This window comes from Myxocyprinus asiaticus, chromosome 41, assembly GCF_019703515.2.
Source record: "Myxocyprinus asiaticus isolate MX2 ecotype Aquarium Trade chromosome 41, UBuf_Myxa_2, whole genome shotgun sequence".
Taxonomy (NCBI): Eukaryota; Metazoa; Chordata; class Actinopteri; order Cypriniformes; family Catostomidae; genus Myxocyprinus; species Myxocyprinus asiaticus.
This window is the reverse complement of record NC_059384.1, coordinates 8,382,524-8,408,365: the sequence shown is the minus strand read 5'-3', so window position 1 is coordinate 8,408,365 and position 25,842 is coordinate 8,382,524. Positions and strand designations below refer to the sequence as shown.

Genomic DNA, 25,842 nt, shown 5'->3' with positions numbered 1-25,842 from the left:
ATGCCATGGTCCAGTGAGGATTCCACATGGTTTTGGCCCCAAATCCCCCAGAGCCACCAGGGTGGCACAGTTGCGATGCACTGTACGAAAGCACTGGTTATGTTTCCATCTCCCTTTAAAGGCTCTTTGTGGTTGCTGCGGTAACAGTCTTTTTCAGGCCTTCTCTATAATTGAGTCTTGCGTTTTTGCCCTGGATTCCACAGTATACACAAAGCGCTGATTATCCCACAGTAACACAGTTGGGAGGGGCGGTGGGGGGCAGCACTTGAGTAAATGCCATTGCTTTCTCATGAAGCTGATTGGTTGTTCGGTCACTGTCCTGGCTACTAGACTGTCCTGGACACACGGATATACTTTTATTTGATCCTCCCCTCATGTGGACTTACTTACTTACACAATAACAGTTCAATCAAGTTCATTAACTCCCCGACATATGTGCTGTTTTGAGTTTTAGCACTAACACGGTACTTGAATTAGTTGTCTCTCAGTTCTTCATTTACGAGTGCAACCTCGAGTGCTTTTTTGGGGCAATGATGACACATTCGATACTTTAGATACTTTAAAACAAACATATACAGTGATCCGTTTGTGCTGTATTTCTTTCAAATAAATGCCTTTTGGTTTGATATTTTGTTATATAATGCAAAAGCACCCATTTGGATTTAAGTGTTGCCTAAGTGTCTAAATACCTTTGTGGACCACTGTATTATTGGGCCTTTAGTTTCCCCAAATCACTATGGAAACAGAATAACGTTATGGCATGTGGCATTACATTACATAAATATCTGAATGACCCAGAATGCAACATGCAACTCTAACATGTTATTTGCTGCACATATATATCATCTTCTGCTCTCAAAGCTCTTCAAGCTTCCCTCAGCTTCAACCCAGTGCAAAAAGGCAATAGACCGGCAAACTGGTCCAACACTTCTGGAATTTTCCAACACGAGCCCCATCACACCGTTCTGCAACTCAGACGTGTTTCGGAACACACTGAAACCCATGAGAAGGAAGAAGGGTCACGGCTTGGGAACCATAATTTATTTCAGTGGTTTGTTGCATGTTCCAAATCCCTCCATGGAAATCGACTGAGTTCTTTTGGTTATAGAGTAATTTTTGCAGCATTTCAAGCACATCAATCTGAATAATTGAAGGTTCAGGATGAAAAGGCACAGAACATAAACCTTTTCATATTCCAGGACACAAACATATGCCAAAAGCTTTTCAGCAATTCACTTGAAACCCAAATCTGTAAGTATGTTCTGTAAGAAAGAAAACCAACAATTGAAATCGCTTTAATATCTCATTTACTTCTCCTAGACAGCAATGAGATTAAATGGAGAGCAAATGGAAACTTCTCATTACTCATGAGGTGATGTATAACATCAGCACAGGATGCATTATTTGCACGAATTACTTAAACGCTGAGTTGCTCTACTTTAGATTCTGGTTTTCAGCACTCAGTGCGGTTATATAACTGTTTTTTCAGAAACTGTAGGCAATCGGCACAAGGAGCAGCTTCAAAACGCCTCTGAGGGTAGCCTCAAAAACACAAGATTTATGGCTGTGCTGTGCTACTTATACAGAGTGAACACACATGTAAGGACCAGTGTCACTTTAATTCACCCTCATAAAATGTACAAGAGCACAGAGCCAAATAATAAATTCAGGGCTGTTGCAGAAACCACACCTCAACATTACAGGGCAACAGCAAACCACCACTTAAACTCCACAAAAAATTACCAAGTTTCTACCGTTTTATTTAATTCTGATAAAGTAATATTAGTTAATTCAGATTTACAGATGATAATCAAGCAGCAATGCTTCAAAGAAACTTACATTTTGTGTAATATAAATTTCTTTGAATGAGATGACTAAGGCATTACATGCACATCAAGGGCCTTGTAGATAGTGTACCCAGTCCTGCTTGACCCGCTCCAAACGGGACTTGAACTGGTGTCTCCAGCATGGGAGGAGGGCACACTAACGAGGAGGCTACAGCCTCTAGTGTCAGTCACTAGTGCGCCTCTTGAGGCCAGGGGAGTGAGGCTTACATACTGCACAGCTACCTACCAGCTGGCTCCCATTACACTCACCCTCCTAAACCTCACTCCCATCCGGGTCATGGCACCACTGGGCTCCGATTGGGATTTTTGGGGCACGCTAACAAGGAGGCTAAAGGCCTCTAGTGTTAATTGGTAGTGCGCATCTTGAGTCCAGGGGAGTGAGGTTCACATACTTCACAGCTACCTACCAGCTGGCTCCCGTTACAGGTGCACGAGCAGAATAAATTTGTGTGTAAAACCATTACATTAATTGTCCCTTTGAGTTCAATAAATTTGATGTAATTACAACTATGTAAGAATTTGTTCTGTTTGTGTTTCAAGAATTTTTATTTAGCACTTACTTTACTTTTGCACATTTCTTTTACATAGTATAATTTACAACTTAACTTCTGGGCCTGTATTCACATTTTTTTTCTTACCACTAGGAGTTCTCCAAAGAGTTCCTAGCTAGGAGTTTTTATAAGATAAGAGTAAGGCAGAGTTGACCTCGTTGCTATGGAAAGGGTTGGGAGGGTTACTTTGAAATGTATTTCACTACAGATTGCAGAATACATGCTGTAAAATGTCATTTGTAACGTATTCCGTTAGATTACTCAAGGTCAGTAACATATTCTAAATACTTTGGATTACTTCTTCAGCACTGGTAGATTTTTTCACTTGTTTTGACTATAAAAACTCTGCCAGTACAGTAAGACAAAATACACATGTTCAAAATACATTCTCTGAAAAACCTAAATATCTTATGCAGTGTTGTTTCTAAAATAAGATAAATCAAACTGATCTTGTTTTAAGGATTTTTAGATATTTTTACAGGAAAACAATACAAAAATTGTCAAGACTATTATTTTTGCCCTAATATCAAAGGTCTTACTAGAAAAAAGAAATTATGATCTAACGTGAATTTTCTTGATAAAAAAATATGATCTTGCCTGCCAACATGTGCACGTAAAATGGCTAGAAATAGCATTTTAGCTTAGCGTAAAGCTGACAATTTTACACAAGGTTTATTTCTATTTCTTCTGCTCCAAACTTACTTCAAACTTACTTCTCTGTCTGCTCGTATGAATGTAACACATCATAAGAAAGTGTTTCACCGCTGTTCAAATGCACTTTGGATCACATCGTTTATATGGATAAATGTTTTCCATCTGAAAGGACTAAATATTAAATGAAACAAATGAAAATAAAATGCAAAGTAATCTCTTCAGTAATAAAAATACTTTTTGAATGTAACTATTCTAATTACCAATTATTTAAATTGTAACTGTACTGGAACAGAGTTACTTATATTTTAAATACATAATCCCATTACATGTATTCCATTACTCCCCAACCCTGCTATGGATGATGTCACGTGTTATTAGCGCGCACCTTTAAATCGGTAATTTGTAGACAGGGAATGGCTATTTGTCAGCTAAGACAGACAACGATAACACACACATATACTTACGACAGTAAGATAGAACGATCGATGGATTGATTGCCCCCTTTTCTCTCTGCAGCGAGTGTGCATCAACTGGAAAAAATACGCTATGAACTGTCAGATGATGTGTGGTTTGGAGAGGGCATATATATTTTGATAACTTATTCTGCTGACGGATCACAGAAATTCGCAATTCATTCGTGCTGCACAGTTTTATTACGATGTGGCCAGGGAGCGCAGAGAGGTCAAATCCTTTATCTCCGATGTAATTGGGTTGTTTTAGTTTCAGTTTGTTGGAGAGGTAACTGCATCTCTAACGAAGTTTACAATAATGAAAACATCTTAGATTAAGATTTTACGAGTTCTAAAATTAGAAGTGACACGCCCCCATTTTTTAAGAGTTGCTACTTTTAGCCTTAAGACTTTTTTGTGAATACGGGCCCTGTTTATTTCTCTAATACTATATATTTAAATGTTAATTTTATGCAACGTCCTCGTATAAGTATAGTGCAAAAAAATTATCTTGCTGAAAAGAGTCTGACTTTAAGCAATGTTTGAAATGAAAATCTAAACCAATTTTAAACTTTTCAGAAGGCAAAAAAAAAAAAAAAAAAAAAAAAAGATATACTGGGAGGACCAAGGTATATTAACAATACTTTGTTTATAACATAACATTTATTAATAAAAGAACCAAATGACAGAAGAATGGTTTATAATGAAAATCAGGGCAATAAATACATAAGGAAATATTTTCTTTCTGATATTATGGCACAAAAAAAAAACAAAAAAAAAAACAAAAAAGCAAATAAAGCAGAATGTTTTTGGTCGTCCAGTCTGCTAAAGTTAATCTTTAAAAATGCTAACATTTGTGGCTTCAAATTAAAAAAATATTTAGTGATATGGAATTTTAAAAGGAATTAAGATGAAACGACTTAGGAATGTCTTCGGAAGGCTTTAGTCCATTTGTCGTCTTTTCAGTCTGTTCAACTTTGGTTCATATCAGAATTGAGGTATTAAACTAGTAACACCTTCAATCTGCAAGGCAAAGATATAAGGTATAAAACCAAAAAATCTTACTGCAAAACTGTAAATCCTTACCTAAATGTTCTCCTTACTTCATAAAAACACTATAAAAAATTATTTAAAAAAAAATCAAATTTCACAAATGTTAAATGACAGTTCACCCAAAAAATGAAAATTCTGTCTAACGCTCACCCTGTGACTCTTTCTTCCATGGAACGCAAAAGGAGTTGTTAGACAGAATGTTAGCCTCGGTCACTGTTCACTTTCATTGCATCTTCTTTCCATACAATGAAAGTGAATGGTGACTGAGACAGAAAATTCAGCCTAACGTCTCCGTCTGAGTTCTACAGAAAAAGAAAAGTCATAGGGGTTTGGAACAAAACGATGGCGAGTAAATGATGACAATTTTCATTTTAAGTTGAACTATCCCTTTGAGATGGCAGATTTAAGATATCTTACCACTCTATGTTTTACACTTCATCGATTATAACACTGCCAGCCAAACAGATGCGCTGGGAGGGGAGGGGTAATTGTGAGAAGCAAAAGGCATAGCAAAAGACTTGCTCTGTTGATATACATTGTGTTAATACTGCTTTGACTAAAAGTGCAGCAGTTTTCTCTAGTAGTCGATGCCCTGGTCATCGTAGTGCCCCCTGTATTCGTCGTGGTATCCGGCCTGGTACTCCTCCTCCTGATATTCTGCCTGATAGTCACTGTCGCTGATTTCCGACCCGTTTGTGCCCGTTCCCAGGCTGCCGTTGGCGTGGATGATGGGTTCCGTTGGGGTGGCGCAATACTTGGGATCGTAAACCTGGCGTCCCAGCCCGTACACGCTCATGCCTTTCTGAGACGCCACCTTATTTGTGCCCATTTGCAATGAGATGGTGGAGTTGTCCAGTGGTTGCAAAGCTGCTTTCTGATCATAGATGTCCCTCCTGGTACCTGGTGCAGACATACCAGCCTGGAGAAAAAATTGACAAGATAAGTGTCTATTATATGCAAAAATACATGTGAGAGTGCCCAGGTACTGAATTGAGTTGCTTTTCTATACTGGATACTGTAGAAAATAAAGTATTATTACATTGTTTCATTTAAAGAGGAAGTTCACTCAAAAATTAAAATTCTCTCATCATTTACTCACCCTCATGGCATCCCAGATCTGTATGACTTTCTTTCTTCAGCAGAATACAAATGAAGATTTTTAGAAGAATATCTCAGCTCTGTAGGCCCTCACAATGCAAGAGAATGGGTTCCAAAACTTTGAAGCTCCAAAAAGCACATAAAGGCAGCATAAAAGTAATCCATAAGATTCCAGTGGTTTAATAAATGTCTTCTGAATCGATATAAGTTTGGGTGAGGAACTTTCATTTTCACATTCTTCTTAATTTATAGTAAAAATGGACTTAAATATTGATCTATTTCTCACACACATCTATCACATCACCTCTGAAGATATAGATTAAACCACTGGAGTCTTATGGATTACTTTTATGCTGCCTTTATGTGCTTTTTTGAGCTTCAATTTTCTGGTACCCATTCACTTGTATTGTATGGATCTACAGAGCTGAAATACTGTTTTCTTCTAAAAATCTTTGTTTGTGTTCAGCAAAAGAAAAAGTCATACACATCCAGGATGTCATGAGGATGAGTACATAATGAGAGAATTTTTATTTTATTTTAACTTTCCCTTTAAGAATAGACTTGGTACCAAAATATCTGTAATTTTGATATCCTTATTAATACAAGTCAGTTATAAATGATTGTACCTGGCTTGCTCCTTTGTTGGTGCCCATTTGCAAGCTGATGGTGGTCTGGTCATAGGGCTTCTCTGTTTGTGTTTTAGGGTCATAAAGGTGTCTTCTGGTCCCATAAGCGGTCATGCCAGCTTGGCTTGCACATTTGTTGGTTCCCATCTGAAAGGATAAAAACATAAACACTTCAGAAATACTACAGTACATTGTCTACATGCACCAAAACTACCCCTTTCTACTGCCAGCCAAAGTCTAGGCACAACACATGATCTGAGTGCTAGTAACTGAAAGGTTGTTGCTCTGCAAAAAAAAAAACAAAAAAAACAAAACAATGCTATGCATGCAGAAACATTCAAAAAGGAAAATTCTGTCATCATTTACTCACCCTCATGTTGTTCCAAACCCATATCACTTTCTTTCTTCCATGGAACAGAAAAGGAAACGTTAGACAGAATGATAGCATCAGTCACAATTCACTTTCAATGCATCTTTGTTTCAGTCAATGAAAGTAAATGGTGACTGAGAATGTCAGTCCCTAACAATCTATCTGCCTAAAATCTTCATACGAGTCATATGAGTTTGGAACAACGTAAGGGTTAATAAATGATGATCACTTTCATTATTGGGTGAACTATCCCTTTAAGGATGTTCTGAGAAAAGTGTCTATAACCTGAAGTCCAATGACACACTGGCCGGCCTTCATCTTCTCCTCATCAAAATGTCTCTGCTGCTTGTCTGCGTATTTCACACCAATGTCGACATTTGTTTCCATGCCTTTGGTCTTTGCCTATGGAAAAAGAGAAAGTAGTTAAATAGTCCAAATTATAAGCCATGATGAAACTCTGTTTTTTAGTTTAAAACATGGTTGCATTACAGAAACTTCCAATCTTAAAAGGATAGTTTACCCAAAAATTAAAATTCTGTCATCATTTACTCATCCTCATGTTGTTCCAAACCTATATGACTTTTTTCCATGGAACACACAAGATGTTAGACAGTGTTTTAGGGACTGACAGCCTCAGTCACCATTCGCTTTCATTGTATAATTTCCCATAAAGACTGAGACTGAACATTGTGCCTAACATTTCCTTTTGTATTTCATAGAAGAAAGTCATACAGGTTTGAAAGTTGGAACAACATGAGGGTGGATAAAAGACAGAATTTTAATTTTGAGGTGAACTATCCCTTTGAAGTCACATGACAAAGGACCTCAAATAGAACATATATCGATCTGAACTCAAACTGTCATGGTGACTAACAGATAAGATAGGATTCTAGAGTAAGGGGCTGTTCAAGACCGAACATGGTCTTGTGCTAAAAAAAGAAAAAAAGCTTGACAAAGTGCAACAACTAAAACAATATTGTGTCTCAATATGCGTTTTTAACAGCTAAAGTTCTTCTTAACTTGACACGGCATCTAAAAAGCATGGCGCTTCTGCCCTAGACGTTAAAAAATAGCTAGATGCTGCGGTCAAAGATGTCCGTGTAATGCAAGTTTACATAGGAAAATAATTGGAAAGCAATGCAGACAGACACAAAAACGGCCATTAGGATGTTTCTGTAATATGACCCAAGATGTCGTCATTTTACTCCACAGTAACACTACTCTTTATTAATGGGCCTTATCTGTACAGATTATTCAAAATCAGAATCTTTCTAAGACTTATTGACTATGAGGAAGGTTAAAGTAAGCAGAGCTTGAAGGATTCCCTGTGGATGGTAGACATACCATACTGGCCAAAGCGAGAAGTGTGGTCTGGACTTGAGTCATGTTCCCATTTTCGAAGAGGTCGTTGGCTTCAAAGATGTCATTGGGCTTCAGGCCGTAGGTTAGGATGGCTTTGATGAAGTTGCCGAGGTTCTCTAGCTGAGGGAACAACGGCAACATTAAGGGTAAGTTTCTCAGTAACCTGAATGGTTACCTCATTTATTTGCATTCAGATAAAAGAGCTAATTGTTGGTGGATGACTTCGAGAGAGCATGAATGGGCCCATTTATTCTTAAAGCACGTAAGAGAGTTCTGAATTGACACTACTGAGGTATTTTATACTATACTTCAGTTGTTTGAAGCTTCTTCTTGGTGATTAAGGTCTTGCTCGGCAAGGCTTATGTATTCTCAGTTGCATCTGCTTGTGTTTTCCAGTAACATGATTTGTGTTGTATTATACTGAAAGTCGCTTTGGCAAGAAAGCACCTACCAAACATGTTTTATTTTTTGTATTTTGGTTATAACAATTTTGTCAAGTGCAAACAATTTTTTTCTCATTTGGGCTGGTGAGACATTTACCTTATGCCAGTTTAACTGTGAGTGGTTTATTTTCTTTATCGATCCAGGCTGAAGCTTGTTTATCAATCTGAAAAGAGTAAAAACAGAGAACGCTTAAGGAACTGGGTTTACACAACTTTAGTCCAATGAATTTCCATGACTCTCCATGACTTTTCCATTCATTTGTGATTACTGGATAAAGATTTTTTTAAATATTCAAAACCAGACTAATGCATTCCTTAAACATTCAGATCAATTTGTGAACCGGTTTCAAAAAGTAATTGAAAACAACCATCTAAAAAGGACTGATTGGCTTACAAGTTGGACCTCACTAGACTATAGATTGTGAGCAAGAAATATTCTAGAACAGAAAATAACCTGAAAAATGTATATTCACTATAGAAATTTCCATTGCTTTTCCAAACTTGGAAAATACAATCCCTGATATTTCCAGGTTTTCCATGATTGGCAATTAATTTCTTTAATTTTTTAGCATCTTCAATGTGTACATCGTTTTTTTTTTTTTTTTTAGTGCTTAAGGGTCAAAATTTTGTTTTTGATTATTTTATTTTTACTGGTGAAAGAAATACATAAATGATGATCAAAGCCAAATATTAAATACAGGGCCTTATATATGACTAAGTAAAGTTTGCTCTGAACTAGAATCTAAAAGTATATTAAGATTTCAGGATTATAAGCACTGCAACTTTCGAAAAACACCTTTGGCATAATAGACTCATCTAACTCTGTGTAAAACTACAAATGTATTTTGGCTTTGCTATAAGCAATGCATAATTTAAATGAATTTAAACTGACTAAATACAGTTCACAACACTCTAGACTGTCGTTTAAGTGTTAAACGTCTGCCACACCAAGTCACTTGACACAACAACATGTCGTCGATTTCCGTGAAGTGCTTCTACAGGCGCAGAGCCAACAAAACTGCCTGGTAAGAAACTTTTTCAAGTGTTTTCATTGAAACCTGTTTGGTTGTAAAGAGTTTTTAGTTTTGTTTGATATGCTGCTTTAAAAAAAATCATTCATTTTTCGCACGTCAGCACGTTGATAAACATGAAGTCTACATATGTGGATTTTGGGACACAATTCCCCCATAAGTAGAAAAAACATGTTAGTTATTTTAAATAACTTTCAACATTAACACAGCTGTGGGTCATTTCACTTCATTTTAATACACATTTTGTTATATTTTATTATCACTGTACAATACGGTTCAATTCACTAACATTAGTAAATGTGTTCCTATATTTACTGTGCATTTTCACATTGAGAATCACTGGGTTCATCCAAAAGCTGGAAAATGTTGCTTTCAGAGGCTTTATATGGAGTTAGGATGAAAATAAGGTGCATTTTGAACTGTTCTTAGACCAGTGCAGACAGACAGCACACTGGAGGTTAAGTCATTTACTAATTGGGAGTAAGGGAGCAAGTGAGCATCCTATAGCACTATGCAGCTAAGTGCATTCACGCCTAAAATTTGAACAAAAATTCAGTTTCAGGCTGCAGATGATGTTTGGACCAATCAACATGTTTGGCAGACATGGGACACTGATAGTCAGCACATAGATTTAGAATTTATAATGTATAATTTAGTTTTAACATGGTTGGCAGTGATTGGATGATGCTGGCCATTACTTTGAATAAGAATTATTTATGCTAATTTCTGAAATAATGTCTGTAACGTCATGAATAACCAACACTCCTGGAAAAATAATAAACAATTTGATTGAAAAAAATCTGACTTTCTATAGCTTGGTATTACTTAATTTCACAACTTAGTCCCACTGTCCATATATGTTGCCATCGATTTTTAGGAAAACTATTTGCCTTAAATTATTATTATTATTGCTGGTTTATTAGGCGCTACTGGTTAAAAATCAAAAAGGCAAATGGAAAATTTTATACAGCAGTCACGCTCGGGTCTCAGGAGTTTAATACTTTGGCTTTCATCGTCATTTAAGTTTATCTTTCTTCTAAAAGTATTAACAAAATAAGAAAATGTCAGGTTCGGGAAGTTCACTGGACATGGAATAACCTCCTTAAGCAACATGTTTAAATACTAAAACACTGCAAAGTATTCTCATTATATTTTCAGTGATTGCGTCCTTATGCAGCACTAAACCTTTGGAGCAGACCACAAAGAGCTACCAAGTCTCCTGACAAGATTGTATTCAGACATATTTTGCCAACATTTAAACACAGACTCACTCGCACAGTATGACACCATCCTTGAGCCCTTTCTGAAAGTTATCTCCGATCGGCATGCCAGTCACGTCCTCGATCCAGAAACGAAGCTCCTCCTCCTTCTGTAGGTCATATTTCTGTGCGATCTGTGAGTGGCAGAAGGAATGAGCCAGCCAGTGAGTCAGTCATTTAAATACATATCATTCAAGAGTCAAACTGTTTTTTCAGGTTCCAAATTGTGTTGGATGATCGTCCATTAGTCTGCAATTGTACAGTTATGTGTCATCGTACATGCTTTTATATCTGAGCTACAGCAATGTCAATACACTTGTCTGTCTGATTGTCACCAGATAAGCAAAACACATCTACCTTCCCTGCTGAAAAGACCAGCTTAACCAGCATGCAGTTAGACCATGCTGATCTAGGCTGGTTTATGCTTGTTAGTGCTGGCTTGGTGCTGGTGTAGCTGGTGGACCAGCACAGCCATGCTTTTCACCAGCTAAACCTTGCTGATGAAGCTTGTTGGCCAGCATGGTCTTTCTGATGAAGCTGGTTAAGCTAGTTAAAAAGCCTGGTGGGGACACCAGCATTCCATGCTGGGGAACCAGCACCTAAAACACAACATAAGCTGGTGACCAGCAATGCTGGTTTTTTCAGTAGGGTTAAAGTGATAGTTCACCCAAAAATTTTAATTCTGTCCTTATTTACTCACTCGTATGTTGTCCAAAACCCAGATGACATACTGCCTATTAACATCTCCTTTTGTGTTCCATGGAAAAAAATCAATGTAGCTTTATTTAATTAGCAAAACTAGTTTCTGGCTTTGTTTGGCTTTCTCCTTTGTTTTTGAGTTGCAGCGTTTGCCTTCAAAGTGTGTGATGCAATTTTAACAAGCAATTCTTCCAACAACAGAGCATGAAATCCCCACAGAGACTCGAAGCTTGAAAGTATTCTGGCTGGTTCACTCTCTCTCTCAGGACTTTTCTGACTGCAAATAGCACCACTACAATTGTACGGAGTGGTTATCTGAGTTACCGTAGCCTTTCTGTCAGCTCGAACCAGTCTGGCCATTTTCCGTTGAACTCTCTCATCAACAAGACATTTCCGTCCACAGAACTGCCGCTCACTAGATGTTTTTTGTTTTTGGCACCATTTTGTTGTGCGTGAAAATCCCAGGAGATCAGCAGTTACAGAAATACTCAAACCAGCCCATCTGGCACCAACAATCATGCCATGTTCTAAATCACTGGGATCAAAAATGTTTTCCCCATTCTGATGGTTGGTGTGAACATTAACTGAAGCTTCTGACCCGTATCTGTATGATTTTATGCATTGCTGCCACACGATTGGCTGATTAGATAATCGCATGAATAAATAGATGTACAGGTGTTCCTAATAAAGTGCTCAGTGAGTGTATATGATTTTTTGGGGGGGTTTTACTATGTACAGTAATTAATTAAAAGATACTAAACTCTTCAGTTTCAACAGTTAGGCAGCATATTTAAAGTAATACTTGACCTAAAAATGAAAATTCTGTCATCATGCAGGCTATTCAACCTCATTTTTTTACAAATCCATATGACTTACTTTCTTCCATGGAACAAAAAGGGAAAAATTTTGAAGAATGCTCCAAATGACAAAAAAGCACCATAAAATTATCATAAAAGTAGTTTATATGACTTTATTCCACGTCTTCTGAAGCAATATGTTACCTTAGTATTTTAGCTTAGAAACTCTTCCCCTTCGCAGTAGCTCTCAAATATATTTTCCATATCAGCATATTCAAACTTGCCGCATCGTATTCAATTGAGACATGTGAAAACGTCTAACCTGGAACGATGCGACTTGATGAACTGTACCTTTGTGAATATATGTGCAAATGAGGTTTGAGAGCCAGTTATAGTAGTTTAGGGGGGCTTTTTTGTGTGTCACTTTTGGTCACTGTAAGCTTCCATTATATGGGAAAGAGCAGCACGAACATTCTTCAGAATTTGGTCACCGTAAGCTTCCATTCTATGGGAAAGAGCAGCATGAACATTCTTCAGAATTTCTTCAGAAAGTCATACAGGTTTGGAATGACATTTTTGGGTGAACTAACCTTTAAAGCCCTGTAAAGCAGGTATTAATAGGCTACAAGTTCCAGGAAATGGCTTTTATCACAGAGGTTTGATTTCAAGGACAGCTTTCAGGGTCAAGTCCTCCACAGACAAAGTTAAATGTTGCTATCAAGAGAGAAACAAAGAGACAGATGTCTCTTTCCACTGCCAAAACATGATATGCCAGAGCCTTTTCCGAAAACACAGAACTTTCTTCATGGCATTCAACAAGCTGGCAGCTCTCTAAAAGCTTATTTCCAGCACTGTCACAGCTCTAACCCAAAACTTTTCACAGATACCATGTGTTTCTTACACTCCTCTTAGTGTTTGGCTTTTGTTTTGGCTTCTGATTATAATTCCTTCCTAGAAGACCTCCGTTTTCTTCTCAGAAGCTCAGGGTAACATTATTAGTACATACTAATGAAAAAAAAAAGCACCAAAAATTAGCATGTTAGTACCATTTTTTTTATAAATTTATTTTATGTCAGGTAACCTAAAAAATTGCCTTTATGAACACTAAAATTTACTGTTTTTGTCAATATTATTTAAAATGACTAAATCAACCTATTACAATATACCAAAATAAATTTTTAAGAGCCAGATCAGGTAGAAATTAGGGATGCACCGATACAAAATTTGTATGCAGAACTGCCAATACAAATATGCAATTATTTAGAGCAACATACCTATTTACCGATACTGATAGTTTTGAATGTTTTGAATGGACATTAACTGTAATTTCTGAAGGAAGCTTGTCGCTAGCTGAAGCAGCCTCCACTTTAGCTTTACCTAATTCATATTCCTTGCTGTCTCGAGCTTTAATGTAAGTAATCAAATTAGTTGTGTTAAACGTTTTAGCCTAACGGTTGGTCCACCTCATGAAATTACAGCAGTTAAAAGCTTACAAACTGCAAATCTGCAGTCTGTCAAACAATTTAAAGAAACTCCACACAAGAGACACTTTTTCACACACAGCACGGGTTGTCCTACAAGCTAATGGTCCGACGCTTTTTTCTACCCCCTTTTGACAGGAAAAAAAAAAATCGGCCCTGATCATCCCCCGTTTTTAAACAAAGTTTAGCCGATACATACAGTAGGTACATCTCTTATAGAAATAGCTCCTTAAAGGATTAGTTCACCCAAAAATTATAATCCTCTCATGATTTACTCACCTTAAAGCCATCCCAGATGTGTATGTCTTTCCTTCTTCAGCAGAACCGAAATGAAGATTTTTAAAAGCACATTTCAGCTCTGTTTGTCAATACAATGAAAGTAAATGGGTGCCGTGAGGCTGCTGGCTGTTTGACGGTCCAAAAGGCATATTTAGGCAGCATAAAAGTAATCCACATGACTCCAGTAAATCAATGAATGCCTTATGAAGCAAATCGATAGGTTTGTGTAAGAAACAAATTGATAAAACATTTTTAACTTTAAATCGTTGCTTCCGCCCACCACTGTATTGTTGTTTGAAATGACCTAACTCTTGCGTGGCGTTCATTGCTCTGTTGTAAACAAAGCGTGCGCTTTCGTCTTCTTGCGTGAACGCGCCATTGTGCTTATGTCGCGACAGCAACGGTATGGGTAAACTGGTAGCAGGAGGCATTTTTTAAAAGTTAATAGATTTTTAATTATCGATTTATTTTTTTACAGAAACCTATCGATTTGCTTCAGAAGACATTCATTGATTGACTGGAGTCATGTGGATTAATTTAATGCTGCCTAAATAGGACTTTTGGACTGTCAAACAGCCAGCAGCGTCATGGCACCCATTCACTTTCATTGTACGGACAAACAGAGCTGAAATATGCTTATAAAAATCTTCATTTCAGTTCTGCTGAAGAAGAAAGGCATACATATCTGGGATGGCTTAAAGGTGAATAAATCATGAGAGAATTATGATTTTTGGGTGAACTAATCCTTTAAGTTTACAACTGCTCATTTTCAGTTTTTAAAGTGTGTGGTACCATGGTAATCCCATGTTTTTGGACATGTACCATAATCATAATATAGTATTCTTTAAAGTAGCTTGTGATACCATGTACTAGAGATCTGCAACCCGACCCGGGCCCGACGGGTTCAGGTCAGTTTTTCCCTTAGGACTCCAGGTTCGGGTCAGGTTCGGATTTGTAATTAATTAAAAAATAACCAGGCCTACCAAACTTGTTTTGCTCTTACTCACAGACACGTGCGAACGGACGAGTTAGGAGCCGTTCACACCGAACGTGTTTTTGTGTGCGTCTGTTCCGTTTTCCTATGTAAACACACATTGGATGAATGTCTTTGACAGTTGCACGGCGTCTCACTGTTTCTTCAGTGACTAGTGCAGAACAGGCACATTTTAAACAACGTGTCAAGTTAAAAAGAACTTCAAAGTGTTAAAGACGCTTGTTGAGACACCTGCGCTCTGTTTCATTCTATGTGCTGCGTCTAGATTGTTTTTAGTGCAGGTATCACAAAGATTCAACATTTAGAACAATTTCAGGCTGTACAGAGGAGACTGTTGCATTGTTTCATATTATCCCAGATTGTTCTGCACCAAGCAAAGTTTCAGCACATAAACGGTAAATCAATGCTTTTTTCCCTTCTGCTCTAGTGTACTTAAGGGCTGCCGTGTCTTGTTAAAACTGTATGTTTACTGTTTCAATACTGTTGCCTATATGCTTACATAAAAACAGTCTACTGCAACAGTACTTGCTAGGTGAAGAAATTATAAAGATAGTGAGCGATTTCAGGTTCGGGTTGGGTTTATAATCTGACGGTATCATTCAGGCCAGGTAGGGTCGGGCCACACAGTCTCGGGTACGGGTTTCATGCCCGTGCAGACCTCTACCATGTACTTTTAATACCAAGGTACATGTATATGGTAATCATTCATATATATATATGTACCATGGTACTGAAAGTACCTCAGTATCTGATGTTATCACTGTAAAATTTACAGCCACAATACTTTTTAAATAGGTATACTAGTTATTCTCAAACAAGTTTGTTTGCAAGTCTGCAATCTAAATTCTGAGATTTTAATATAAACTAATTTCTCATCAAATTCTTCCAAAACCAAATTATGTTAACTGTAGGTCAACAACTGTCCCATTTGTGTATTTTTATTCCTAAATTTTTAAAGAAACATCCGAGACAAAGTTTATACACCGATCAGCCACAACATTAAAACCACCTGCCTAATATTGTGTAGGTCCACCTCGTGCTGCCAAAAATGTACTAACCCTATTATGAGATTATATTTTTCTCACCACAATTGTACAGAGCGGTTATCTGAGTTACCGTAGACTTTGTCAGTTTGAACCAGTCTGGCCATTCTCTGTTGGCCTCTCTCATCAACAAGGCGTTTCCATCTGCAGAACTGCTGCTCACTGGATGTTTTTTGTTTTTGGCACCATTCTGAGTAAATTCTAGAGACTGTTGTGTGTGAAAATCCCAGGAGATCAGCAGTTACAGAAATACTCAAACCAGCCCATCTGGCACCAATAATCATCCATGCGATTATCTAATCACTTGCAGTGCATAAAGTCATGCAGATACAGGTCAGGAGCTTCAGTTAATGTTCACATCAACCATCAGAATGGGTAAAAAAATGTGATCTCAGTGATTTGGAGCGTGGTATGATTGTTATGAAGTCTACGGTAACTCAAATAACCACTCTGCACAATTGTGGAGAGAAGAATATCATCTCAGAATGCTATTCTGAGATGCGGGTTGGTGCTGTTTTGGCGGCATGAGGGGAACCTACACAATATTAGGCAGGTGGTTTTAATGTTGTGGCTGATCAGTGTACTTGGATGAAACAAGATATTGCTTGGAGCCCATATAGAAGGGCTCTCAGATAGCTAAAAAGATCAATCAGGCATCCACCCACACTAAAGCCCAGCAGTCAGAATGTGAGAGCACTAGGAAAATATTACATATGGGGTGTTGTGGCAGTTCTCTTACACAATTTGAGGTCAGATGTGATGACATTTCTCCTATAATGACAGACAAAAAGAACTGCCTTTGAAGAACTGCAGAACTTGTGCTGTGTTCCAAACAGTTCAAAAGAGCACTAGACCGGTTCAGATGGGTGACAAAGAATGCTATATCTCTGATATAATAAGCCATTGACTGGGGTGATTTTTAATAGACATGAATCAGATTATAAAGACGGACAAAATGATGAACAGCGAACAGGAAAAACTCCAGGCTGAGACGGAAAGATTGCAGAACCATGCATCTGTATTCTTTTTCCTTCCAATCTACTGGGAAACCAGCCAGTGGTAGAAAAAAAAGAAGAGAAATGTGGAAAAGTGACCCTTGATGGAGATGTCTGAGGCATTTGCTGAAGAGGAACATTCCGGAAGGTTGTGGGTTGATCCTGATGGAGTCCGACCTCTAGCTCTCCTCCCCCACTCATAATTCAGAACACTTACAGATGACTGCACAAAAACAGAGTAAACATCTGAACTAAAAAAAGGTCACGGAGCCAAAGGGCTCTCAACATGAAATGATCAATTGGACAAACAGTCCCTTAGAGATCAATAAAACAGTGATGACTACCGTGGAACGGAGAAGGGGAGGGGCAGCCTTTTCACCTTGGGCTTAGGTTTTTAAAAAACACACAAAATGCACAAAAAAGTAGGTTTGCAATACAAGACATCTACATTTCTATACTGTAAAAATTTTCAACCCATTAAATTTGAGAACTTTAATTGGTGCAAAGTTCCAACCTAGCAGTTATATGTTATTTATTGCATTTTTTTGACCAATCTGAATTTACTGATGAAGAAAATAGAGTTAAAACACTAAAACTCATAAAATCAATTGCGATTATAAAATAATGATCAAAGCATTTTTACACTGTTAAATCAATTTGTTTTAAAATTCAAAATTGAATTTCATAGGCCATTCTTGTAAAATTACAGCATGATCTCATGAAAATTATGCATCTGTGGCGTCATTTTTGCAAAACGACATTACGTGGTTCATTACACGTATTGCGCAGTTCCGGAGTCAGTTAAATGTTCTTCTTAACAAATTAGGTTTTTAAGGTTAATGCTGTATCGAGTTTTAAATAAACAAAACCGACCTGACTACCCTAAACCTTAAACCTAACCAATAGTGTCATAACGGCAAATGTCAAACGGCAAATGAAAAATGCAATTGCTAAAGCAACCACACCATTTTGTGATGATTCTATGGCCACACTAATAAGTTTTCATTAACACTGAGATGGCGTTTCTGACAAAGAAAACTGAGCTTTTCGAAAAGCCCAAATTTATCCGAAGTGGATAAATCTGAAAATGCCATCTTCGCGTAGTGTAGACCAGAGAACGGAGATATCTGAAAATGATGACGTATTTGTCATCATGTGACGCAGTCATGTGATACACACAACCCAAAACAATCAAGATGGCTGCCCATATTGTAGCGGCGTTGTTGTGAATGCTATTTACTTTGATAGCATTGTTAAAGATGAATGTTATTTTGTACAATCGTCACATTGCATTCCTTCGAAGGCAACTTGAGATTTACTCGGAATTGCTGTCTGGAGACGGAACATGAGGACAATTGCATTTCAGTACATGGAACTGTGATTTTTTGCATGCGCAGTAAGGGGATTTAGGAGTCTTCATACGTTTTAGTATGGAGGAACAACTTTTGGAAAAAGCTTGAAAACGGCAGTGTGGAGGAGAGTGTTTTCAAGTGTATACAGATTAATGTGGACGTAGCCTATGATGCTTTTGGCTTACATGTCGACTTGGGTGCTTATCTGGACCCCAGTCCTTTGTGTCACAAGTGCAACGCTCCATCAGTTGAGCTATCGCTCCCTTTGAACGTGCTCAAACAAGCATATATATGAAGTTGGTCAAGTAATGCAAAAGTTCAAATATACAAGTCATGCACAATAGTAAAAGTGTTTTGAGCAACAGGATAAAAAGTAAGTGTTTATAATAATCTGCTGTTTCACTAGTGATTTGTGAGAAAATGAATAAAAGTAATTGTTGTTGTAGCATCTTCAGTTTTTATTTCACCAGGAAACAGCAATACGTACAACGAGCAACCGAAAAATCATTTTGCAAAAATGAGAGATCAGGCAAAATGTTTGTTATTGTGATAAAATAATGATAATTTTACTTTCCAAGTAAAATTCATTTGTCCAAGTCATTTGACAAGCACGACTAAATATGTGGCATTGAAAAAACGGTGCTTAAGAAACCCAATGTTTTCACCGACCATATACTGTAGCTATGTTGAAGGACTGAGATTATGAAGTGACTTCACAAAAACAACTTTTGGCAAAAACGCTAACTTTCAATACACTTTATCTTCAAAAAACACTTTTCAAAAGAGTGGTATATGTTTACACTGCTATAAGCTCTCACAGAACAATAGAAGCCAAACAATAGTGTCAGGAAATCCCACTTTCCTGTTCTTTCCAAAATGGCAACACAGGGTTAACAACTGCCACCACACTCTGCAGAACCTTAGCCAATCCTGAAAAATATTGCTGATCAGCACATTGTGGGGTCAGTAGTCACAGTACGGTGATAAAACTTTCTGAAGTTTCTGAAGATCAAGATGGAATGTGGCATTTGAGAGTGATGAACCAAAGCCATTAGTTTTAAGGTATATTTCACCCAAAAATGAAAATTCTCTAATCTTCCAACAATAACAACAAGAGTCTGAAAATAAAATGACAGAATTTTCATTTTTGGGTGAAATATCCCTTTAACCTGTTCTTGGTTTACCCAAGAACCAGCAAGACCAAGTTGTTCTGACCCTGTTCTTGTGACTTGAGCTACCCTTGGCCTCTCCTAGGACCCTGGGTCTTGAGTTGTGGGTCTGTTTGGCCCAGTATAAGCATATTTACAGACCTCTATGCTTACAAACCACAAGGCATGCACATGCTCGGACAGATACAGAATGAGATGGGTGTGTGAGCCAAACATAATATGAATTTACTACAGTGAGAAAATACAGTTTCCCAGGCCTGAGAGAATCAAGGTGTCTCAAGTGTTGAACCACATCCAAAAATTGGTACTTTTATTCACCAAAGAGGCATTCAACTGATCACAATGTATAGTCAGGACATTAAACACGTGAAAAATTACTATTACAATTTGAAAAAAATAAATAATTTCAGACCTTCTTAAACTACTTCTAAGTGTTCTCATCAAAACAATTACAGAATATTCATTTTTTGGTGAAATATCCCTTTAACCTGGTCTTGGTTTACCCAAGAACCAGCATGACCATGTTGTTCTGACCCTGTTCTTGTGACTTGAGCTACCCTTGTCCTCTCCTAGGACCCTGGGTCTTGAGTTGTAGGTCCGTTTGACCAAGTATAAGTGTATTTACAGACCTCTATGCTTAAAAACCAGAAGGCATGCACAAGCTCGGAAAGATACAGAATGAGAAGCATAATATGAATTTACTACAGTGAGAAAATACAGTTTCCCAGGCCTGAGAGAATTCAAGGTGTCTCAAGTGTTGAACCACATCCAAACATTTCAGGGGAAATTCCTATGCATGTAAACTGTATCTTGGAGGATGTTCAACATTCTGACAGCTGAATAAAAATGGAAAATTGTTAAAAACAATGTACAAGACAAGCCTAAAGTGGAATACTATATATTTTGCTACTAGAGCTGCGTGATATATTGAATATTGAGAATATATTTGCTATGATTTTGCTGCTGATTTAAAGTAAGCAATATTGTGACTATCGCAATGATTTTAATTTGCGATTTTATTCGGCCATTGAGTTTCCTAAAGACCATGCCATTAGATTAGTTTTGTAATCCTTATCTTGCAACTTGTAAGTATGAGAGTTTTAAGGCAAAGATGTTTAAATAGCATCTCTGCTTTAAACTTGATTAGCAAAAATGGCGATGGTGTTCGATTCAAATTCGACCAAGTTTGATTAATTGGATCAGCTGATGAATCAGTTCTCTCAAGTGGCACATTTCAATCAATAGAAAACTGAATCAACCAAAAATGTTCACAGAAGTCTCCGCGTGGCAATATTTCATATATTAAAATGTTTTAGTACGAATACATGTAGGAAAATAGTATTGTTTATCTTATGTATAGTTATATTGGTGAAGATAAAAATATATTATATATATATATATATATATATATATATATATATATATATATATATATATATATATATATATATATATATATATATATATATATATATATATATATATATATATAATTTGTTAATGTATTTTACTTATTGCATTAAACATTTTGAATCTATTGGGCAACAATGGCTATTTGGTTGAAATTATGTTTCCTCTAAATCATGTCTAAGAGCATATATATACACTGGTGGCCAAAAGTTTGGAATAATGTACAGATTTTGCTCTTATGGAAAGAAATTGGTACTTTTATTCACCAACATGGCATTCAGCTGATCACGATGTATAGTCAGGACATTAATAACGTGAAAAATTACTATTACAATTTGAAAAAAAAAAAATGTTCAGAACTTCTTAAACTTCTTCAAAGAGTTCTCATCAAAAAATCCTCCATGTGCAGAAATGACAGCTTTGCAGATCCTTGGCATTCTAGCTGTCAGTTTGTCCAGATACTCAGGTGACATTTCACCTCACGCTTCCTGTAGCACTTGCCATAGATGTGGCTGTCTTGTCGGGCACTTCTCACACACCTTACAGTCTAGCTGATCCCACAAAAGCTCAATGGGGTTAAGATCCATAACACTCTTTTCCAATTATCTGTTGTCCAATGTCTGTGTTTCTTTGCCCACTCTAACCTTTTCTTTTTGTTTTTCTGTTTCAAAAGTGGCTTTTTCTTTGCAATTCTTCCCATAATGCTGCACCCCTGAGTCTTCTCTTTACTGTTGTACATGAAACTGGTGTTGAGCGGGTAGAATTCAATGAAGCTGTCAGCTGAGGACATGTGAGACGTCTATTTTGTCAATTTCAAGCATTGTATAGCCTTCATTCCTCAAAACAATGATTGACTGATGAGTTTCTAGAGAAAGCTGTTTCTTTTTTTGCCAATTTTGACCTAATATTGACCTTAAGACATGCCAGTCTATTGCATACTGTGGCAACTCAAAAACAAACACAAAGATAATGTTAAGCTTCATTTAACGAACCAAACAGCTTTCAGCTGTGTTTGATATATTGGCAAGTGATTTTCTAGTACCAAATTAGCAATTTAGCATGATTACTCAAGGATAAGGTGTTGGAGTGATGGCTGATGGAAATGAGGCCTGTCTAGATTTGATCAAAAATGACTTTTTTCAAATAGTGATGGTGCTGTTTTTTACATCAGTAATGTCCTGACTATACTTTGTGATCAGCTGAATGCCATTTTGGTGAATTAAAGTATCATTTACCTTCCGAAACAGCAAAATCTGTACATTATTTCAAACTTTTGGCCACCAGTGCATATTCTGTGTTTTTTATATATATATATATATATATATATACACATACACACACACACACTGTGTGTGGCTAAAACTTAAACGACGTTTCTACCCTGATAGCACACGTACATCACCCAGACGTCTATTTAATGTGTGTTTATATCTGGAAGGCATATTTTTTAGGTTGTTTGCTCATTTGCAATCCGTCTATAAGATGCTGCCTCTCGGATGTCAATAAGACATTCAGCAGATGTCTTGGAGACGTTTATGGTTAAGAATGTTTGTGAATGTTTTTTTTTTTTGTTGTTTTTTTTTTAAAGATGTTTAGCAGATGTTAATTAGAATGTGATGCTTTCCATATGAAACACTCTTACACAGACATCTCAAACCATTAACTGAGCTAAAAAAAACATCACCAATGGCTTCCAAAAGCTTTCATCCAGGAATGGCTGTCTGACCCCTTATTGTCCAAGCAGTTTGGGAAAGTTAACATGATAAAAACAAGTGACATGATTAATATAATATAACAGAAATGGTCATGACAAAAATAGGCAGTTAATTGGCATCTCTTCCATGTATAAAAATAAACCATTCTGAACAATATCTTTACTGTGCTGGACTTGAACAGAGGATGATGTTTTGGCAACAAGCCCATAATGAACGACCCCTTGTGTCTGCGGTTACATAACCAGAGAAGGGTTGTTAATTTGATGGGGGAAACATCCTTCCCCATTATTTCATTTGTTCATGTTTTATTTTTAAGCAGAGTAATTCTATTTGAGAAGGTGGTGTGATCTGTTGACATTTACAGCAAACAAGTCTAAGTTGGTTAAGAAGGTAGAACATTTCACATGTATACTGAAACTTTCCTCAAGATCTGCTTAGGGAAAGCAAAGCCAGAAACCAACTCTGAGTGCTGATGAAAAACGAGACAAACAAGCCCTCGAAACGTTCATGACCCAGAACAGATTTTAAACTAACGCGGCAAAGAATTTCTGTGTGTCATGTGGAACACGATTAAACTTGTTTATACGGAAATATCCAAATGTGAAATATTCTAATTAAATATTCATGCAAATTTTACTCCATTTATTTAAGTGCCATGTACATCAGATTTGTAAGTAAAAGCTGTTTAATTTGTTTACGTTAAATTTACTCAGTTTATTCAATTTTATGTCGTGAAGTTAAGTAGATTCAGCTTAATTTTATACTATTAAAATGTTACATAGACTGTGTGCAAATACTTTTATCAGTAATTTTTTTCAGTGTAGAACCCTGTTTTGTTGACAGTAATAAGCCATCAGATTATACATTTCTATACAAGACAAAAGACATGTTGTGTAGCCCTGCACAATAACACTGCCTGCATTCTTCAGGTAAGTTAAGGATCAGCTGGAAAAACACCAGATGTAAGGCCTTGTGTATATTTGCTCAAAACATATGAAACACATACCTAACATTTGCAGTTCAAATATTAGGACTTTTTTTTTTTAAATAAAGTGATATACCTGAAAAGTCAGCAGCACAATAGTAAATACTACCAGTATTAGACAAGAACTTGTAGATGGTTTTAACAGGTATTACTGTAAATGCAATAAATCCGAAAAGTGAACTCCAAGAAGTAGGACCTTTTCAAAATCCAGCTGGCTAAATGGAAAATAAGTCATGGACTTCGAGAAGAGACAGTGTAATAGGACTAGTCAGGATCAATATGTTAAATTTTTAGCCAGATAAATGAAAAGTACTGTATCTGGCTAGAAATGCAATGTTCAATCGTTGAACTAAACAGGTCATGCAACACACTCTCATTGCAAAATCGTCAGGATTTGTATGACTTTTCTAAATTTGGCTAATACATTTTGTCAGATCAAAGCAGTAGCTAAACTTTTCTAAATGAAATGGGATTATATACTTCACAGCTGTTCCGGCACTGTCGTCACATTTTAGGAATTCCAAGACGAAATCCTCACTTCCGATGGATGATTGAATGAAAGACAGTCAGAAATCTACCAGCATTCTTTACTTCAAAGGTGAGGCACCGATTTAGGTACCACTGTACAAATACACTATAATTGACCTGCCTTTGCTCAGAGAAACAAATATACTCCTAAACTGCATAATAGAAGCATCTAAAATAGAATAAAATCAAAAGGTCACCCTTCCTTAACACTAATGATGTCATGCTTGAGAAATCTGAACAGTGGACCATTTTTAACTTTGCTTCTTTGGTTTTATATGTGTAAAACATGTCTAAAGGATTTGGGTTTCAATTGATTCAGCACAGATCAATATAATCTTGAATTTCTCCCATTTGTTGTGTTCTTCCCCTTATGGCATGGGGAAAAACTAAATCTAGCATACAAAGTAATTATCTTTAGGTCTTAAAAGGGAAACTCTTGTTTTAAGGGGTGATATTAACTTACTCCATAGGAAATTTCCATATGATCCAACACTAAAGTAGAAGACAACATAAATACATTATCTACTTAATAATTAATAAGTTTACTGGTAATTTATAATTAATGTGCTTCTTTACTCAAATGCATCTTCATTTAAAGGCCCAAGTAACTCTTAAGAAAGATTGAATGAAACTTCCACTGCACTGCAATTCTTACACAATCAAGGAAAATAACTATCAAATAAAAACAATTTAATTAAACCACATCAATAAAAAACTAACAAAAGTACCATGCACAATATACTACTTTTTTTTTTTTAGTCCAGAACAAAAAGAACACAGTAATATTCCTCAATGTCTGATCCTATAAATAAATAACCAATGTAATAATGTACATACTAATATAAAAACATGCATATATGAATTTGCACATAGATTTCAAAACAAACAATAAGTACGCTTTTTATTTACCTTGTTTTTCACCTCTGCAGATAATCCGTAGGCTGGTCCCTTGTTAAACTGAGTCATGATTCACTTTTTATTTTTTTTCTCTCTTAAGTCAATTTATAGACCAACAAAGAATGAACGAGGTAAGTCCTAAAGATGCAGTAGAATCACAGTGCAGAAGATTTGGGGCTCCACGTGCATGAATAATCCGATCCGCTCGGACTGTGAGTTTAGACAACGGAGTGACTCGCAAAAAAAACTTCTCTCTTCTATCGAGACTGAGTCTGTCTGATTGTGGGCGGAGTAAATGATTGACAGACCTATCAGACCAATCAAAAGCCTCGGTTTCGCATATTAAGTAGTCCATTGTTCCTGTGTCTCTCGAGGTCACTGATTTGTTTGGGTGCCACGCGCTAATGGATCACCTGGCATTTCTATTGACCGAGTTTCACTTTACTGGAAAGTTGTGATTTATCTGTAGCGCTGTATTGTATTATTGTCATATAATTTGTTTTTCTTTGTTTACGAGTATGATAAAAAAAAAACTTTTTTACTTCATAAATAACTTAAAGTACATACATAATAACAGATCAGTAGTTGATGTACATATAAATGTGAATTGCTATATGGAAAATAATTTTTTTAGGCATCAAAATATTTAACTGTACATTAATGATCTGTTTCTCATTTAAGGGCAATGTTCTTATTGACTCTTAAACAATTACCATAGCTTCCACCAAAATACAGTATCATAGTACATTTATTTT

The 25,842-nt window shown here is 36.6% G+C and overlaps 1 protein-coding gene and 1 long non-coding RNA gene across 2 annotated transcripts in view; one reads left to right on the top strand and one right to left on the bottom strand.

Annotated features, from left to right (window-relative positions):
* Window positions 1-25,842, top strand: part of LOC127431838 (uncharacterized) — a 45,829-nt gene that overhangs the window by 13,256 nt on the left and 6,731 nt on the right. The window contains exon 2 of the long non-coding RNA XR_007895658.1: window positions 24,150-24,260. This is a non-coding gene — a long non-coding RNA (uncharacterized LOC127431838). The remainder of the gene's footprint in view (window positions 1-24,149; window positions 24,261-25,842) is intronic.
* On the bottom strand, window positions 4,160-25,336 carry LOC127431817 (calponin-3-like). The gene is made up of 7 exons (XM_051682386.1): window positions 25,100-25,336; window positions 10,756-10,877; window positions 8,551-8,617; window positions 7,993-8,130; window positions 6,934-7,050; window positions 6,279-6,425; window positions 4,160-5,473 (listed from the first exon to the last, which is right to left on the bottom strand). Exons 1-7 carry the CDS (start codon window positions 25,154-25,156, stop codon window positions 5,132-5,134), a joined length of 990 nt encoding a protein of 329 aa, XP_051538346.1. The 5' UTR covers window positions 25,157-25,336; the 3' UTR covers window positions 4,160-5,131.

What these genes read in the sequence shown, in the direction of transcription:
- LOC127431817 (XM_051682386.1), bottom strand. Translation starts at nt 25,156, where the DNA reads ATGACTCAGTTTAACAAGGGACCAGCCTACGGATTATCTGCAGAGGTG. An exon ending in CTGCAGAGGTGAAAAACAAG is followed by an intron (nt 10,878 to 25,099) that starts GTAAATAAAAAG and finishes TGCCACTCACAG; the next exon opens with ATCGCACAGAAATATGACCT. An exon ending in CACAGTTAAACTGGCATAAG is followed by an intron (nt 8,131 to 8,550) that starts GTAAATGTCTCA and finishes TTGTTCCCTCAG; the next exon opens with CTAGAGAACCTCGGCAACTT.